Source organism: Vipera ursinii (assembly GCF_947247035.1).
Source record: "Vipera ursinii genome assembly, chromosome: 3".
NCBI lineage: Eukaryota > Metazoa > Chordata > Lepidosauria > Squamata > Viperidae > Vipera > Vipera ursinii.
This window is the reverse complement of record NC_139516.1, coordinates 37,339,974-37,359,487: the sequence shown is the minus strand read 5'-3', so window position 1 is coordinate 37,359,487 and position 19,514 is coordinate 37,339,974. Positions and strand designations below refer to the sequence as shown.

The following is a 19,514-nucleotide window of genomic DNA, read 5'->3' as shown; positions in this document are numbered from 1 at the left end:
TAAAAATACTAGCCATTAAATTAAAAACTGATGAAGTACTGTGAAGGAGAAATCCTGATCTTTAACAATGCCTCTAATGATAAAAGGGAAATATATATTTGTTGCTCCACTGATAAAATATCTGATTATATCCCACAAAGAGCTCATGTTACTGTTCTGTAAAAATTAAATATGAATTATTTTCATCAGTTTGTTGTTGATTTATAAACAACTCAGAACTCAGTTATCAAAGGAACTGCCTTCTTCCTCTATACATCTACTTAATCTCTCTGCAATGGTTGGAAACTGACCAAAGAGAGAAGCAACCTGGAATGAAGGAGAAACTTCCTAACAGTGAGGACAATTAACCAATGGAACAGCTTGCCTTCAGAAATCGTGGGCACTCCATCACTGGAGATTTTTAGAAGAGACTAGACCAGGGGTAGGCAACCTCGGCTCTTTTATGACTCATGGACTTCAACTCCCAGAATTCCCAAGTCAGTCCAGGGGTAGGCAACCTCGGCTCTTTTATGACTCATGGACTTCAACTCCCAGAATTCCCAAGTCAGTATGCTGACTTGGGAATTCTGGGAGTTGAAGTCCATGAGTCATAAAAGAGCCGAGGTTGCCTACCCCTGGACTAGACAGTCACTTGTCTGAAATGATATAGGTTCTCCTGCTCAAGCAGGGAACTGGACGAGAATACCTCCAAGGTCCCCTCCAGTTCTATTCTATTCTGTTCTGTTCTGTTCTGTTCTGTTCTGTTCTGTTCTAATCTTTGTTGAGTATATCTTGCTAACTGTACCGAACTTACTGATATTAATCAATCTGTGGAACAGAGATAGGCAGAATCTATAGCAGAGCCTGTTATTTGAAAAAATGCTGAGATTAAGCAAGCTCCTAAATAAATTATTTCTGCAAAAAAATTAACCTAGTTGCCCAAATGTTCCCTTGATTTTTTTCTACTTTTTTTTAAAATGCTCAAGCAATAAGTTAATTGTTTTTATTATTTCATGCTTTTGTATTTCATGCTTACTGTGTGCCTATTATCATTTGATGGAATCTGCTTTGAAACATTTATACTCAAGAGTGATATGTAAACAGTGCAAATTAGCACATATTCCTAAAGTTGAATATGAAAGCTGTAACTTATTAGAATTTAGGTAAAACAAGTGAATTAGCAATAAAAGTGCAAGCAGAGACAATTCACACAATGCATATTATAAGAAAAATGGCCTTTAAGCAGGATGCAAAGAAATACTCTCATTTGAAAAGGAACATTGCTCCCGAAACTACAGACATTCATCTCTCACCTCCTTCTTCGGCCAACACCGCTCCCATCACTTCCTGAAGATTTAGATGACTGAGTAGATACTATCTGACAGTGTACAGTTCCCATGAGTAGCATAAGGCACAATGGTCCAATGATTTCACTTGCACTCACTACTGGCATTATGGAATATAATGTAATTGCTACAACTGAAAAAAAAGTATATGAATTGTCTAACAAGTAAAAATAAGATTTGTACTATACGGTACTTATATATAAATGCATACCATGTAAAAATATAAAAAAACCTGCACTGACAAAAACGTTGTTATACTTTTAAAAATAAAAGAAATTTAAAAGACAACTATATTTTTCCCATCTTTATGCACATAATACCCTCACTGTAGTCACCATATGTAAAGCCAACTGCCCATAAGTCTTTTTAAATAATTCTGAGTGGTATTTCTTTAAGCAGGATTCCATCTGAATTAGCTATCTTTTAGTACTGATATGCTCTTGTAGAATCTCATCTCGTTTTCTGACAAAATGATTTTTTTTAATTTGGCAGATCTTATGTTAATTCTATGCACTTCTACTTTCATATCTTCTTCCCATTCCAAACATTTTGCTGCAGCCTGAACTATCCTATCTCTTATATCTTCACTATATCTTCAATCCTGGAATATCAAATCTGAAAATCCTTTCCATGCAATTGCAATGGTGACACATCTCTTTCCCTCTTCTGCTCGTTCAGCATCATCTCAAGTTGGTCAAGTCACATATTTTGGACTTAGATTATCAGAAATTCTTGATAATGAGACAGTTCTCTTAAATGGGAGATCTCTTATTTTACCTCTCCTTTTTTCAAGCCCTTTGTTGTGCCTCCTGATGACATATTTGTTATTGTTCCCACTGTTGTATTGGTTTCAATGCGCAATCATTCATGTTTCTACCCAGAATATCACTGGGACCATGACCGCCACCCCACCCCTCTCATTATATCACACATTTATTTATTTATTTATTTAATACTATTTCTATACCGCCCTTCTCCCGAAGGACTCAGGGCGGTGAACAGGGCAAGAATAAAAATACAAATTACAAAAGTTAAAACAAGATTAAATAAATGCCCACATACTAAAATACATCATTAAAACCTAATAAAAAACAGTAGCAAACATATCTCTGACCATACTGTTAATGTATTAGCTTGGACTTTGTAATCCTCCTTATTTCTTTGGGGTTCAGATTTGATATAATTTGTAGTATTAGTACAAGACAACTTCCTACTTTCACTGCTCTATGACCCACTTCCAGTTCTGGATACGTTGAGATTGTACTGCTTTTCACTGAAATGCAATTAAGCCTTTGGAAGTTAATGAATATGCTTTAGATCATTGATCATCCCTTGACCTGATTTTTTTATCTAGACGGTGGTTGGATGATCTAGGTGGGGGCTCTCCATTTATTATGCCCCTGTCATGGACCGATCATCATCTCCTGCGGCTGGTCTTCCGCTTTGCCACCCCCCGCCGTGGGGGTACGGAGCCAATTAGATGGTACCGCCCCAGACGCTTAATGGATCCTGATAGATTCCAAGCGGCGCTGGGGTCCCCACCTGCCTCCACTGCTCACAGCTCGGCTGATGCCTTAGTGGAAGCCTGGGGAAGGGCAGCCACTGAGGCACTTGACCGGGTTGTACCCTTGCGGCCCCTGACCCGGCGCAGATCCCAGCGAGCTCCATGGTTTTCCGCGGAGCTCCGGGAGATGAAGCGCCGGAAACGGGGCCTAGAGAGCTGCTGGAGGTCTAGCCGATCCGAACCCGACCGGTTGCGGTTAAGAACCTATATTAGGTCTTATCTCGCAGCGATGAGGGTGGCGAGGTGTAATTACTTCTCCACCCTCATCGCGTCCGCAGATAATCGCCCGGCCGCCTTGTTTAGGGTGACTCGCTCACTTCTCAATCAGGAGGTGAGGGAGGATCCCTTGCAAGGTCGTGCCGAGGAATTTAGTCATCATCTGTCGGATAGAATCGCTCGGATTCGGACCGGTTTGGACTCCAGCTGGGCAGAGTCAGGCGATCAGGACACGGGCGGTCTTGTCAATGTTATCTGGGAAGAGTTTGATTCTGTGACCCCTGATGAAGTGGACAGGATTATGGGGAGGCTGAGCTCCTCCACATGTTTGTTGGACCCGTGCCCTTCCTGGCTGGTTTATGCAGCCAGGGAGAGGACACGAGGCTGGCTCCAGGCGGTTATATCTGCTTCTTTGAGTGAGGGTTATTTCCCCACCGTCTTGAAGGAGGCGGTGGTGAGACCTCTCCTCAAGAAGCCTGCCCTGGACCCAGCCGTTTTGAACAACTTTCGTCCAGTCTCCAACCTTCGCTTTCTTGCGAAGGTTGTTGAGAGTGTGGTGGCGCATCAGCTCCCTCTGGTCCTGGATGAAGCGGATTATCTGGACCCCTACCAATCGGGTTTCAGGCCCGGGTACAGCACGGAGACGGCATTGGTCGCTCTGGTGAATGATCTCTGGAGGGCGCGGGATAGGGGACATTCCTCTGTCCTAGTCCTATTAGACCTCTCAGCGGCTTTCGATACCATCGACCATGGTATCTTGCTGCGGCGTCTCAGGGGATTGGGAGTGGGAGGCACAGTTCTTCAGTGGTTCTCCTCCTATCTCCTGGGACGCTCGGAGTCGGTGTTGGCAGGGGGGCAGAGATCGGCCCCTAGGTCTCTCGTTTGTGGAGTTCCTCAGGGGTCGGTTCTCTCGCCTCTCCTGTTCAACATCTATATGAAACCGCTGGGTGAGATCATTCGTGGTTTTGGAGTTGGGTATCATCAGTATGCCGATGATACCCAACTTTTCTTTTCGACCCCAAACCACCCCAGTGATGCCCTCGCCGTGATGTCCCGTTGCCTGGAGGCGGTTCGGGTCTGGATGGGGAGGAACAGACTTCAGCTCAACCCTGACAAGACTGAGTGGCTGTGCATTCCGGCATCCCGGGACATTCCAAATGTTCCATCTCTTTCTATGGGGGGTGAGCTCTTACCCCCCGTGGATAGGGCTCGCAACTTGGGAGTCCTTCTAGATTCACGGCTTACTTTGGAAGAGCATATAGTGGCCGTGACTAGGGGGGCTTTCGCCCAGGTTCGCCTGGTGCGCCAGTTGCGGCCCTATCTGAACCGGGATGCCCTGTGTACAGTCACTCATGCGCTCGTGACCTCTCGCCTTGACTACTGTAATGCTCTCTACATGGGGCTTCCCTTGAAGACCACTCGGAGGCTCCAACTGGTACAGAATGCGGCCGCGAGAGTTGTCTTGGGAGTTTCCCGGTACTCCCATGTTACACCTTTGCTCCGCGAGCTGCATTGGTTACCAGTTGTCTTTCGGGTGAGGTTCAAGGTGCTGGTTACGATCTTTAAGGCCCTACATGGCATGGGTCCGGGTTACCTCAGGGACCACCTGCTGCCGGCATCGACTCCCCTCCGCCCTGTGCGTTCCCACAGAGAGGGCCTCCTCAGGGTGCCGCCAGTCAGGGAATGTCGACTGGTGGCCCCCAGGGGGAGGGCCTTCTCTGTGGGGGCTCCGGCTTTATGGAATCAATTGCCGGTGGAGCTCCGGATGGCACCAGACCTTCGAACTTTCCGTCGGGGCCTGAAGACCCATCTGTTCGAATTAGCTGGTCTGGCCTGATGGGGGATTATGGGCTTTTAATTGTTTTTAATCTGTACTTCTGTTTTTAATTGGGCATGGATTTAATTCTTTTTAATTTTTGTATAGTGTTTCTTATGTATGCCCTGTGAACCGCCCTGAGTCCCACCAAGGAGAAGGGCGGTATATAAATCAAATAAACTATAACTATAACTATAACTATCCCAAATATCCCTTCTAATTCCCTCCACAAATCCACAAGTAGAAGATCAAGCTCTATTTCCATCTTCAGATATCCTGTTCATATAATATTATTATATGATATTACACATAAAGGAAGCTCCCGAAATAAAGTCTTTGTATTCAATGTTATAAAATATTTCTTGTTTTTAAAAATCAATGGTAGTAGGTTCTGTCATAGTATAAGTCATGGTTTAATATGGAATTTCAAAATTAGATCCATTTAAATGAGCAAACCCAAAGTTAATTTATTAAATAATCCTATCATAATTTTAATCTCTACTCACCTTGTAAAAGGTACAGTACTAACAGCCACATAAATATACGCCAAGAAGTGACTTGTATCCACCACTGACTAAAAAATGGGAATAATATGACTCGCACAATTCCCTTCCTTGTAAGTGATGTCCAAGGAATTTCAGGTTTAGCTTTGGCAAATGTGGAACCTGAAAATTTTATATAATGAAAATAAATATTTCAGAAGATAATCAAGAAAAGTGCATTAGATGTTTGTTTTTTTTCCTACTCAAACCATGATTCTCTTAGAAAATGAGAACTGTGAGACAATTATTGAGGGATTTGGTTGGACTTTCAATATTCTGTTTTCACTTTTCAGATGATATTTGTGGCCACAATCGGAAGCTCTGAACAGAAATTTGGTTCCAGCACCACGTTGAAATTTAATCCATACAAGCCAGATGTGATGTTTTCACACCTGCTTTAGCACTGGAATGGAAATGCCAAGATTGGAGGCAAAACTAGGAAGCATCTGCCTCCCCCTTTAAGAAAAAAATCCAGGAGATAATAGCAAAGCACTTCTGCTCTCTTGCCAAGAAAGCTTCGTGGAAATGTCCATGAAATCAGCAAGAGTTCAGTTTTCCTTTAAAGAGACTATACATTTAAGAAATCTAGTTAAAAATTGGATGCTTAGTCTGTTCTGGATGGGGTTACACTGTTTTTGAAGGAGAATATTCTCTGTTCCAGTGTATCTAGGATTCTTTATGATCTTGCATTGTCAAATAGTAGCTAGGAGTTCTTCTGTAAAACTTTGGCAGATGCACCACCTCTCCTATTTTTTGTAGGAATGTATCTGTTACAAATATTTTATGAACAAAGATTATTTTTATAATATGCTCTACATGGGGGCATAGAATATTTCAAAATGTCAGCTAGGTACAAAGAAGTCTGACTTTATTAATTTTAGAAAGGATCTTGAAATATTTTGTTTTGCTTAAAGTAAATCTCTGCTACCTTTTAAAATATCCTCTGATTTAATTGGCTTTTAATTATTCTAAGCTGCCATGAAAGTCTAAAAAGCACAACAGGCATTTTATTTATAATAAAATTATAAATAAAATAAGTACTAAAGATTTTATCTGTACAATAGGTATTACTTGTCATCACTAACTACATAGAGTATAAATGTTTTGTAAATTTAACATAAGTGATTAAATTTTCAAATGGTTCATACCTCTTATTAAATCAACATCTATCAAGTCAGGCTGTATGTGGCCTTTCTTTCTGGGTTTGCTTTTGAAGCCCTGCACATTTAGTAATAAACAATTAGAATATTTTATAATTAATAGTTTCCCGGATCTCACAGAATACGTATTTTATTACAATTACTCTTTCATAGTCATGTTCATACGGGAAGCGCAGAATAACCTTCTCCAATTCCCAGCTCTTAGGGTAAAAGGGTAAGGAGTCCCTACGGATATTACTCTGTCCCTACGGATATTACTCTGCCATATTATTGCTGACTCTAGGGGGCAATGCTAATATCCGTTTCCACAGTCATGTGGCTAACACGACATACAGAGCGCTATTACCTTCCCACCAAAGTGGTACCTATTTATCTACTTGCATTTGTATGTTTTCAAACTGCTAGGTTGGCAATAGCTGGCGCAAAAACAGGAACTCACCCCATCATGTGGAACTCTCGAACCTGGGATGCTGGCTTTCCAGCCCAGCATCTTAACCGCTGAACTACCATGCTCTTAGGGTAATTGGCTGAAAATTCTAGAAACTGTCATCCAATACCATATAAAAATTAACATAGGGCAATGCTATATCAGAGAATACATGCCATTTTTTCATGTAAAGATATCTGAACAAAGTAATAATCGTGCATCAGATAAACCTCACTGACTACAATACTGCCACTGCATTTTAATTTATAAATGTACTGCCACATGTCTGAAAAAAACTGTATACTGTATAAATCAAGTGCTGCACATTTATCTGAGAAGACATCCATCATAATCAGGAACATAATAACACTTCTCTAGTAGAAAAGAACATTAATAATTCAGGTTGAACTATGGAGACATGGTGTTCTCTAAACTTGTTTGCTTGCAGATGTTTTATTACCCAACTAGGTAACAATGTCGATACTAGTAAGGGGTTTCTTTCAGGTTTATACAACACAGCTTGCCCTGCCAATGTCAATCGGGGTAGGGTTTTCTCCCCGGAAGTTCCTTGATTAGTTTACTATTTTCCACCTGTTTGTCTTGTGTTGATCCCCATTTATCTGGCTGCTGGAAAGTATGTGTTCTGATTTTTTTTGTTTCATTCTTATTGGTGCGGTTTATCTCTATGTGTCTATTGACAGCTCAGACAGCAGCAAGATTTCAAAATATTTTCTCCCCTTTGTAGCCCCAAATATGAACTTAACTGTTACTTAATCAGAGTAGTATGAAATGCAATTGTTTCCAGAATTTTCAAAAATTAAAAATGGCCATATCTTATTCCACAAGTGGACACTTTCTATCAGCAGAATTACAAACATCCGATACAGTCTCTGATACTGACAATCTCTAATTGCCAGTTTCTCATAACATTTCACCATCCATAAACATTCCACAGAAGAAACTAAAACAAACTTTAATTTGAGTCTTTCATGTAAATTTAAATATTAATAAAAGCCAGGATTTTCATATTCTTCAGGGAATGTCTGCTATTTAGAAACATAGCCAGATAATTTTTAATCACACTTAGTTCTCTACTGGGTTCCACCTTGTTCCCAGTCAGTTACATCTATACTATCAAATCTTCACTGCAGTACGTATAATGTCCTTCTGATTTCTCATAATGCTTCTCCTTCAGCCCAGACCTTGATTCACTTATGCATCCAAATACCATCAAGCACAGTACTCCTACTTATGACGCTGAGGAAGTATTGCGGGACTGTCTGCAACAATTACATGGTAAGTCAATGAATACTTTACTTCCACTTTAATTAGAAGTGGGCAATTTTAAATATTATATTTCACTATATTCACTGAACCCCTTATATTTTACACGTCATTCTATTTGTTACATATAACATATTTCAGCCATGTCATTCCACATGGCCATAAAATAAAGAATTAAGAAGTTCAACAAAATTGTCAGGAACATTTTTTTACCTTCATCTCAGTCTGTTCTATGGACTTTTCCCATATTTGTTGATCATAAGCTCCAATCTGAAAAAAAGCAGCTATTTCTCATATATTACTTTTACCTTCAACACCAATGTATTAGTAAAATAATAACATTTAAATATTCACATTTCAGTATTTACAAATATTGGTATAGAAATTTGATAAATAAAAATGAATTCACTGAGTTATTTCTTAGAATTCCTCTACAGATATAGAAAGGAATATTTTGGAGAGGTTTTATTGATATGTTATTTATCTAACAAATGGAGAAAGCAAGCAATCATCAATATTCTAAATGATTTTATGTGTTATAAAAATGCTGGAAGATTCAAGGAGAACTATGATCAAGTTATGTGTCAATGCTGCAAACATTGACATGTTTTTACACTGACAATATAAGAGACAGCCTGTTACTTTAATTGCTTCATTGGGGGACGGGGGGGGGGAGGACATCGACCTGGATGTTGTGAGAAGATTGGAAAAGTCCGCGTACAGAATGGGAAGTGAAACCTCATATGTAAAACTAATTGGATGTGATTTATGATGTGTAGATAAGGGCGGGGATTGTGTGTGTGTGTTATGATGGGTTTGGGGGGAGGAGATTTCAGATTCTGGCATCCCTCCATGAGTGCCGATGTTTTGTTTCATTACTAAAACTTTTTAAATAAATAATATGCCTACAATTTGTTTGAATTATCTCATTTATTGGAACCATGACATTATGATTATGAAATAAAATACACAACTGTATTTTAGGTTTGTTTTATAACTCATTCCCCAATATCTTTATGTAGAGTTTGTACAACTGTTTTACTCAATGTAAAAATGAAGCACAGAAAATATACATACTAATCTGATAGCAGGTGCAGCTAAAATAAGAAATCCAAATTATGTCTGAAACCAAGCAAAAGAATCACTCCAAATATTTTTACAATAGCGCCAATAATAACTATTTTAAATAATGATTTAACCAATGTGCAAATTCTAAAATAAACCCCCACAGTTTAAAGGTATGATGTAATCTTAACTACAGAGCAAATATATTAAGCTCAAAAAACAAACCTAAACCTGACCTTTTTTTGGTACCAAGCAATGGCGTCTTCATCATTTGAAGCCATCTGGTATCTCAATTGTCAACTCAACTGTACAAACATAGAGAGAGCTTATTATAAAAACATCGAATAGGGATATCAAAAAGTATTCAAAATCAGGTTACAACCTTCCAAAATTCATTTCATACCTCTTTTATTAGGTAACAAATGCATAGCTTAGACTTTCTGAAATATGTTGCACCATAATTCTGTGTATTTTTAGTAGAAATATGAAAAGGGGTACAAAACCTCTTTATAAACATGATCCACCCTTTCATTTCTTTCCTTGTCTCTAAAGCCAGTTTCCTAAACTGTAAAGTACCATTCCTTTGGAGAGGTGCAGACTGAGTCCATGAGTGATATTAGGAACCTACAATAGTTACATTATTACAATAAATCCACCTTTCCCATTGTATTGGTTTGTGTTCATTTGGCCTTTGGATTTTTAGAATAGGTGCATATATTAAGATTACACTAAAGGTGGTAGGGGAATGATGGCAAAAAGTTTAGGAATTCCTGTTAAGTGTATGTAGCTGGTATCATGATGTTATCACCAGAGTGGTCATAACTAAATTTTCAGTCTTTTTATTGTGGACTTGGAAAGATTAAAGAACAAAATGAGTGCCTTAGATTCACAAAGGTTTAACACAATCATTTTATCCTTTTTTAGTCCCAATTGAGAAAGATGCTCTGTGGGTTGTCAAAATATAATTGTGAGTTTGCATGTGGCCGATGGCCCACTCATTATTCATCCTGATTGAAACAGATATGCTTTAGAAAACAATCACCCCTCCCACCCCCAGTAATAGCAGTAGCACTTATGTACCGCTTCACAATGCTTTACAGCCCTCTCTATGTGGTTTACAGAGTCAGCCTATTGCCCCCAACAGTCTGGGTCCTCATTTTACCAACCTTGGAAGGATGGAAGGCTGAGTCAACCTTGAGCCAGTGAGGATTGAACCACTAACCACAGACTTCCCTTACTGGCTGGACAGGAGAGCCCAGTTAACTATTAAATCACTCCTCCTTCAGTTATCCTCAATCCTTAGCACTTCTTACCAATTACCCTTTTCCAGTAATTCAAGCTCTTTTAAACACTGCCATTTTAAAACCAGGCCCTTCTCAGCTTCATCCTGTTACTCATTTCATCTGGGTCTAATTCCCCCCCCCCCCAAGTCCCAACCTTTGCCTACATCACTTCACCTGCTGGTTCTGGCCTCAGCCTACAGACCCTTAGATGATCAGTCTTCACTTCTCCACAATACCTAAAAGAGCAGCTCCAGGACTACCTTTCAAGGCTTCTTCCTGTTACCATGGAAACAAAAAGATGCAGCAGAAAAGAAGGCTCTCAACTGCTTTTTCTTGGATCATCATGTTGTGGCAGACAGTATTAGCCAAGTGCTGCATCTACTGATCGTTGTCTGCAGTTCTGAAGGAATGTGGAAAATAGGGCAACTGAACAGCAAACTAAGATACAGGCAACCTTACAAAGGAGGTCCAAGCTGTAGGCTCCAGTGATGCATGCCCTGAGTATTAACAAGTTGTGGAATGCCAGTTTTATGAATTTAAAGGGCAACAGTCATTCATGATATTAGAAAAGAGGGATGTTGCATCAGTGGCAAGTGGCAATTGACGAAGAGAAGGGAAAATTAAAGTTAGCCTGGGAGTCCAACGTTGTCTGATCACCAAACCTAAAAAAAGTGTTTAGAAAGAACTTAAATGAGACACATTTCTGATACAACATTCCTATATATTTTTTCCTCAAATCAAGTGCATGTAACTGAAACAATTCAAGTACACACATATTTGCAAATTGTGGAGGTCAAGAAAGCAAGTCAAGCATGTTTATCTATGTACAAGAGTGGTATATTATCTGAACTCTGAAGAAATAAGCAGTGCAGAAGCCAGGGTTTTTTAAACAATAACACTGTTTTTTAAATATAACTTTTGGTCAAAGAGAAGCTAGAAATAGGGATACAAAAAAGCAAAAAGATCTTGTGAGGTTCAATTACACAATTATCTGTGTTTATTTCAAATCCCTTACCAGTTGAGTTGTGTTTTTTCCTTGCTGTGAATGCTGCCAAAAAGAGAGTAAAAGTAAACACATCAAAGTAAAATCAGAAAAAAAGCAAACACTTCCTTCCACTACCTAATCTACCTATGAAACTTAGATAACTTTTATCTAAGATCTGGCTTTGTTTTGTAGTCCCAAGTTTGCTTTTTTTTAAGTGCATAAAATGAAGCCAAAGTCCCTTCTACACTTTAACCCTACCTCTGAAGCTGGATATATAATGGCTCTTATGCATAGATAACACTCCAGAAAATAGGATTCTTGAATTATATTAAATAAGGAAGCTGATATTATATCTACTCAGAAGATTTGTCTTGTCCTCAACATTGGCCACCTTTCAAAAAAAAAAAGAACCAAAAATGCTTTCCCACTATCTGGAGAATGGAAATGAGAAGAATTACTTTTTACAATATTTTTTTAAATTCCATTATATCCCGCCCTTCTCTGAAGACTCAGGGCGGCTTACAAGCTTAGCAAGTAGCCTTCATTCTATGTATATGCCTGCTTATTAGGGCTTTCACACACCCCCAAGCGGCATTATTACAAAGTCAACTTAATTGCCCCCAACAATCTGGGTCCTCATTTTACCTACTTGGGATGGATGGAAGGCTGAGTCAACCTTGAGCCTGGTGGGATGCGAACCTGCACTAATTACAGGCAGCTGGTGTTACTTAAGGAGGCATTAGCCCACTGCTCCACCAAGGCTCTTGCAATTTACTAATATTTACGCATGTATTTTTGACACTAGTATTGCTGATACATTTAAAATTCTTCACCAATCTCATGTTACTGTTAGAATAGGGAAAGTTAAGCAGAGCTGCTTAACTCATTCTTTGCATCAGTCTTCACACAAAAAGAAATTATAGCACAACATACCAAAAAAAACTATTGCAAAAGACAAACTAGAAAAAAAAATTAAAATAAGCAAGAAAATGGTAAGAGAACACCTATCCGACCTTGACGAATATAAATCACCACAAACCAACAGATTACATCCCAGAGTTCTCAAGGAGCTGGCAGATGTTATCTCGGAACCATTGTACCATATCTTTCAAAAATTCTGGAGCACTGGGGAACTACCTGATGATTGGAAAAGGGCTGATGTGGTTCCCATCTTAAAGAAAGGGGGGAAAAACACACCCAGGAAACTACAAACCACTGTTCTATAATTTAATCACTTTATCAAAGAATGAAATAAGATTGGTTTGGCATGATCTGTTTTTGACAAACCTGTGCTGGCTACTAGTTATAACTTTGTTTGTTTCTAGTTGTTCGCAGATCTGTTTTTGATTATCTTTTCCAGGATTTTCTCAGGTACTGATGTTAGACTGACTGGTCTGTGGTTTCCTGAGTCTGGTTTTTTTTCCCCCTTTCTTGAAGATGGGAACCACATCAGCCCTTTTCCAATCATCAGGTACTTCCCCAGTGCTCCAGGATTTTTGAAAGATATACTATATAATTTTTAACTATATAAATATTAACTTAATTAGTAAAAACAGTTGTTCTTTGAAAGAGAAGAAAATAGGTAGCAAATCACTTCAATTTGGATACATAAATACACTAGTGTCCCCACCATCGTTCTTATGGGTGCTAGCTATATTGAATTAATATGTATAATAGAGCAAATAAATCATCTCCATCACTCTTCAAACATGTCCAAGATCAGTCATAAAATGGTCATAAATGTATTAGATGAATTTAATACTGTATCTTGGAAGACAGTTTCTGTCTGTAGGGCAAGAATAAGCACATATCAGCAAAAAGCAAAAATACACATCAAAGTACTCAGTGAAGATGCTCAAAATCAAATAGACAACAAAACAGGTTTCTGAGCACTTGATTTGATTAAGGAAAGGAAACCTGCATATTTGAAGAAAATTATCTTTTTTTAATATTCTAGCACTTTCGACAATTTGAAGATAAGCATGTAAATTTAAAATACAAAAGGAAGTAAATCAGGGTAAACTCACATACCTGACCTATGACTTGAGGGACGGTTTAAGACTCCCAAAGCAAATCCAGAATCAGTCTTGTGCACTGGGAACCAATAATTTTCAATTCAGCAGTCCACTTAATGAAATCTCCTCACAGCATCAACTCATTTCCACATCAAGCATTTCTTAGGGCTACTTCTGAACTGAAGTTCTGAGAGAGGCATGTTGACCCTATAGAATAGATCAGGGGTCTTCAAACTTGGCCCTTTTAGGACTTGTGGACTTCAATTCCCAGAATTCCTCAGCCAGGCACGCTGGCTGAGGAATTCTGGGAGTTGAAGTCCACAAGTCCTAAAAGGGCCAAGTTTGAAGACCCCTGGAATAGATCAACTATCCCTCTTCCTTGTTCAGTTACTCACAATCCTAAATCTCCTTCCTCAACTTCTAGCTTGTCCCACTGACTCAATTCCTTTAAACCTTCCCTTTCAGCATTGCCATTCTCAGTCCTTCCTGTCCTTCAATTCATCCATGCCCTGCAAGCCTCAATCTTTTCCTGCACCAGCTCTGGCTCCAGACTCGAACTGCCTCTTCCGACATTTAATCCATAAACGTTCCAAAAGCGCATAGTTTTTAGGCGCTACAATTCAGTCTCTTACCGTTCCCAAGAAAGCGATTGGAGAGAGAGAGACAGCCGGCACCCGTGTTTCTCTGGACCATCCTGTTATGACAAGCAGCATCAATCACGTGTCACACTCACCGAGGCTCGTTTTCGATATTTGGTTACGGAAAGGAGGCGAAAGCAATCAAACGCCGAGTTTGAGATGCGAGCTGGAGGAAAGCCCGAGCTACCGTTTAGGGCCAGGGTAGGCAACCTCGGCTCTTTTATGACTCGTGGACTTCAACTCCCAGAATTCCTGAGCCAGCTATGCTGGCTCAGGAATTCTGGGAGTTGAAGTCCACGAGTCATAAAAGAGCCGAGGTTGCCGACCCCTGGTTTAGGGCAGCGCATTCTTCCGGAATTACGAAGCTGATTAGATTCACCCTGTATCGAAGGAATGGCGAGGAGGCAGGCTGTACTCAAAGAACAATTACACGAAAGAGTAGGAAGGAGTGGGGTTTAATTTACGACCTCAACAACAACAAAAGGACCAAACTGGAGGTTGCATTTTAGAATCCAGGCTATGTACTTCAAAGATAAAAATTTAATCTGACATGCTAAAATCTTTATGAATGAAACATAAATAAGGTTTGGGGAAACTTTTCCTCGATAAAGGTATAGATGCAGGTAAGGATTTTATGGAATTAGCCATGCAAAGGTAAAGCATACAAAGTCCTTCGGGAGAAGGGCGGTATAGAAATCAAATTATTAAATTAAATTAAATTAAATTAAACCATTCTCGGGTTAAAAGTTCTAATTACATACAAAGAAACTAGAGGGCCGAGAGGGCCTTGGGGAGAGGGGAAATGGGGTATGCTTTAAACAATAAATGATCTACAAGTTTCTTCTTTAATTTCCCAAAATTGAATGTTCCTGCAATTTTGGACTATATTATTTTTTTTTGCAAAATATCAAAACAGGGTTTACCTCTTCCAATTTTTACTACAGAGGGGAAAATACATCCTCTGAGCAACACATATTGAGCACTTTCCTAATTCACTCCTTCCTCTTCCTCTCCCTCCCTCTTTCCTTTTCCTCAAGGTGATGAGAATTCCATTTCCGTTTTTCTATATTTAGGCTGCATTGCGCACTTCACTGCCTCTGCTGACATGAGAGAGGAGCAGATGCATCTTACCTATACTTGAAATGATCCATCTGAAGAGTTCCTTCATCCTGTGCACAGAAACTACATCTGTGTTATCACTCCAAATTCTCTAGAGAACCAAGACCTTTGGTCTGCAAGAGGGAAATATCACTTATGCCACACCTGGGCATTTTAGAACCAATAGGCCACATCTGGCCCTTCGACTGTCCCTGTCCAGCCTGTGGCAGCAGTGACAAGTGGAGCAACAGCAGCCCTCCACAACAGTTCCAGTTTCTCATGTGGCCAGTTGAAAAAATTAATTGCTGTCCCCTGATAGTTGATGGTGTCAACCACGCTGGTTGCCTGTTATATAAATCAACTGGATATTTTCACTGATACCTGGGTGATATTTCAAACTTTTTTATATATCCATGCAGCAGTTTAATGTCTGTCACAAAACTGAAACTTATTCAGGAAGTGTCCACTGACTGGCATCCACCACCTGCACCTTCACCTGCACCCCCATTCCAATTAGTAATTACATAATTTAACTTGCTGCATGTTAGAGTGGAGTATCAAATTGAACGTATAGTGTCACAGAGGTCACAGTATTGTAGATGGGTAAATCTCAGTGTGAATGATAGAAAAGATTAGGCAATAGGGTTGATAATACACTATATACAGGGATAATCCTACACTGTCCCAGCCATGTAAATGCAGTTGTAGGCCCTAGAAATTTTGAAAGCTTCCTACAAATTATTACCATTAACCACATAATAGTCTGATAAGTAGAAATAGAAGAAAAAAATCTCAGGTCTCAAAATATACATAGTGGCTTTGCACAGGATTAAATCCTGATTTAGGTTTACCAACTGTTTATCTCACACTGAAGAACAAACCATTAGACTGGATGGACCACTTTCACTGTCCCTTTGATTTCCATAGTAAAATGTCAAAAAGGAATATCTATCAGGGCCTGTCATCCCTTCTGCGAAGGTGGAATTACATTTTCATTATGTTGTTTATACTGGTTATCTCAATGACTGCTCTGAGGCTATTTTCCATTTCATATTCTCCTCAGTACATCTTTAAACACCAGCTACTGCCAGTAGATTCCTCCCTCATTATCCATTAGTCTCTTGAAAGCAGTAACCATAGATACACTGACATGCAGGCAGCAAAATACGTTGTCTTGTATTTTTGTCTACTTGGGCAGGAGGGTTTCTCTCAAGTGAAAATGGGTTATCATCCAGTTTGAGCTTGTTAGCATACTATTTTCAATATTAGAGGTGCTAGGAAACAGTTTAAACAGTGAAAGAAGGCCTATCGTCAAATAAGTATTGAAATTGGAATAGAATGTTGCTTCATGTCCATTTCATCAAATATTTTACAATAGAAAGAGTACAGAGAAGAACAACAAAGATGATTAGGGGACTAGAGGCTAAAACATGTAAGGAATGATTGCTGGAACTGGATATGTCTAGTTTAATGAAGAGAAGGACGAGGGTGACATGATATAGTGGTGTTCCAATATCTCAGGGGTTGCCATAAACAAGAGGGAGTCAGGCTGTTCTCCAAACCACCTGAAGGCAGGACAAGAAGCAACGGATGGAAACTAAACAAAGAGAGAAGCAACCTAGAACTGAGGAGAAATTTCCTGACAGTTAGAACAATTAATCAATGGAAGAACCTGCCTCCAGAAGTTGTGAATATTCCTATACTGGAAGTTTTTAAGAAGAGACTGGACAGCCATTTGTCTGAAATGGTATAGGGTTTTCTGCTTGAGCAGGGGATTGGACTAGATTACCTCTAAGGTCCTTTCCAACATCATCATCATTATTATTCATGCTTCTATAAAAAATAGCACTAACTGGTGTTTCTCATCTTGGTATGTGGGCTCCCAAGTCCCAGAATTCTCAGCAGTGATTATATTATTTGAGGTATTCAGGGAATTTGAATACCTCACTGAAATACAGAAGTTTGCAATTTGTGATACAGTAGTCCAATTTAAAGCACTTCAGAAAGGCAAAACATTTTGTTCAGGATGTATTTTCTCTAAAAACTTTGAAAGATATCAAATCTATAGTAACATTGAACACAAAGCGTTAAATGTGACCATCTTAAATAAAGGAGGGAGGGAGGAATATCTAGAAATATCTTCAGTCAAGACGCTAACCTTGCTATGCTAGCCAATAGGGATAATAGGAATTCCTGTAATGCTTGAATCCATCATTGGGATCTGCTAAAAGATTCCCTGGCGTCCGTATGTGAAAAAGACTTTGGGCAAGGAAAAGTGATGACAATCTAGATCTTAATAAAAAGGGTAAGCTGTTCAAATTCTAAAAATCTCTCCATTATTGAAATAAGTAGTTTTACTGAGATACCAGTCTATCTAAAGAAAAAAAAGGAACAGGCGTAATGATTAAAAACAGCTTGCATGAGAATACTCAGAAAATGAGCATAAATTAGAAGCAGGTAGCTTGAAATAATAATCTTGATAATAATTGTACTATATATGATTCCAAAATGTGTTTTTGCTACATACATGAAACAAATTACTTTTTGAAGTCACATTTAGAAGTTTTGCCATATAAGTAGCTTATACATTGGTTTATTTTATGTTATTTATCTGACTTCACTTAGTTTAACTTAATCCTTTTTCTACTCAAAAGCTAGGTGTCCTTCCCAATTTCATCCATTGTATCCATTATTCTGTAGCACAGGGTTCTACCAAACAGTCATTTTCATTAAGCACAAATCAGACTTCTGTTTATTAAAAAAATACTTTACAGGGGGGAAAATTCTATGCATTCCATTGTACTTTTCTTTAAAAACAAATAGCTTTGACAGTGATACGCTTGTACAGTCACCTACGAAAAGAAATGCACTGTGTCAAAGGATTATTCACAGAGTCTTAAAATTTTCCCATCAGTTTACACCATTATAAAAACTTCCTTTAAAACACTCGCTAAAATGTCAATAAATATACTAAGGCCACACAAAGCAAAAAACAAAAAACAAAAACAGTCTTCCAGGCAATTGTACATATCCTTTATATGCAAAGACCTTAGATTATTAAAACCACAGAAAAATATCTTAGCTGCCAATCAAAATTGAATTTAATCACAAAACACTACACAAATCTATTTTATACAACATGTAAAGATAAGTATTTGCTTAGACAGAATTGAAAGTGCTAGATTAAGAGAAGCCCCTTATCAACTACATGTGCTGTTGGGTCCTAAAAATATTATGTATATCAATGGAAGGCCATAACATTATTGGAAATCTCTGTTGGACCAACATATAGTTTATCCACATTATAAAAATTTTAGGAGCTGAAGGATAAATATCCTTATTCATAGCAACCTTCAAACTCAACCAATATGGCTATAAATAGCATTTATAAGGAAATAAGAGTGCTATCCCACCAATAGTAAACACATTTAAAGTTCCACTGATTTCAATAGAGACTTAAGCACCTGCTTATCTCCCATTCAAAATAAATGGAACTTATAGGTGCTTAACTTTGGTTGGATTGTGCCACAAGTGAAGATAATTCACCACCCAGAATAAATTCAAGCATATGAATGGCAGCATGAGAGGAAAAAAACAAGTTATATGCATCTTGGGGCTCTGACTATAAATTTTATTGTCTCTGAACAAATGTTATGCCCTCAAAAATAGGAAAATGAGCCCTTTTATATGGTAAAATCTGTAATGGAAGAATTCCTTAATTTCACATAAAACCTCAATATGTTCTATCTTCATGGAAGAGAACATGTCCATTATTTACACATTACTTAACGTTCAGAAATGTGAGGGGGAATGTGAAATATCTAGTTCACCTAAATGTTAATTTTGCTTTTATTGATTTGTTAAATGAATCAGTAGCCCAATACAACTTTTCTTGAATGCTTATTATTTTTCATTAGTATTTCCCAGCTTCCACCTTAGAGCTGCTCAGGATTTTTAAATAAGATCTTACGGATCTGATAATGGCAATTTCAAGATAGAATATAATGAATGCTTAACTAGTATTCAACAATTATATATATTGGAAATGAATGTCTTCCCAAATTTTCTACTACTTCTAATAAAATAAATGTAAAGA

At 38.6% G+C, this 19,514-nt stretch overlaps 1 protein-coding gene across 1 annotated transcript in view; it reads right to left on the bottom strand.

Moving 5' to 3' along the window:
• PHTF1 (putative homeodomain transcription factor 1) overlaps positions 1-14,404 on the bottom strand; it is a 33,658-nt gene extending 19,254 nt beyond the window's left edge. Inside the window, exons 1-8 of the mRNA XM_083359736.1 lie at positions 14,315-14,404; positions 11,698-11,730; positions 10,919-11,344; positions 9,636-9,704; positions 8,548-8,604; positions 6,612-6,681; positions 5,428-5,586; positions 1,293-1,458 (exon numbers count right to left, since the gene is read on the bottom strand). Of these exons, the coding sequence (XP_083215862.1) occupies positions 1,293-1,458; positions 5,428-5,586; positions 6,612-6,681; positions 8,548-8,604; positions 9,636-9,680 (497 nt within the window). The 5' untranslated portion in view covers positions 9,681-9,704; positions 10,919-11,344; positions 11,698-11,730; positions 14,315-14,404. The remainder of the gene's footprint in view (positions 1-1,292; positions 1,459-5,427; positions 5,587-6,611; positions 6,682-8,547; positions 8,605-9,635; positions 9,705-10,918; positions 11,345-11,697; positions 11,731-14,314) is intronic.
• Between the last annotated feature and the right edge of the window lie 5,110 nt (positions 14,405-19,514).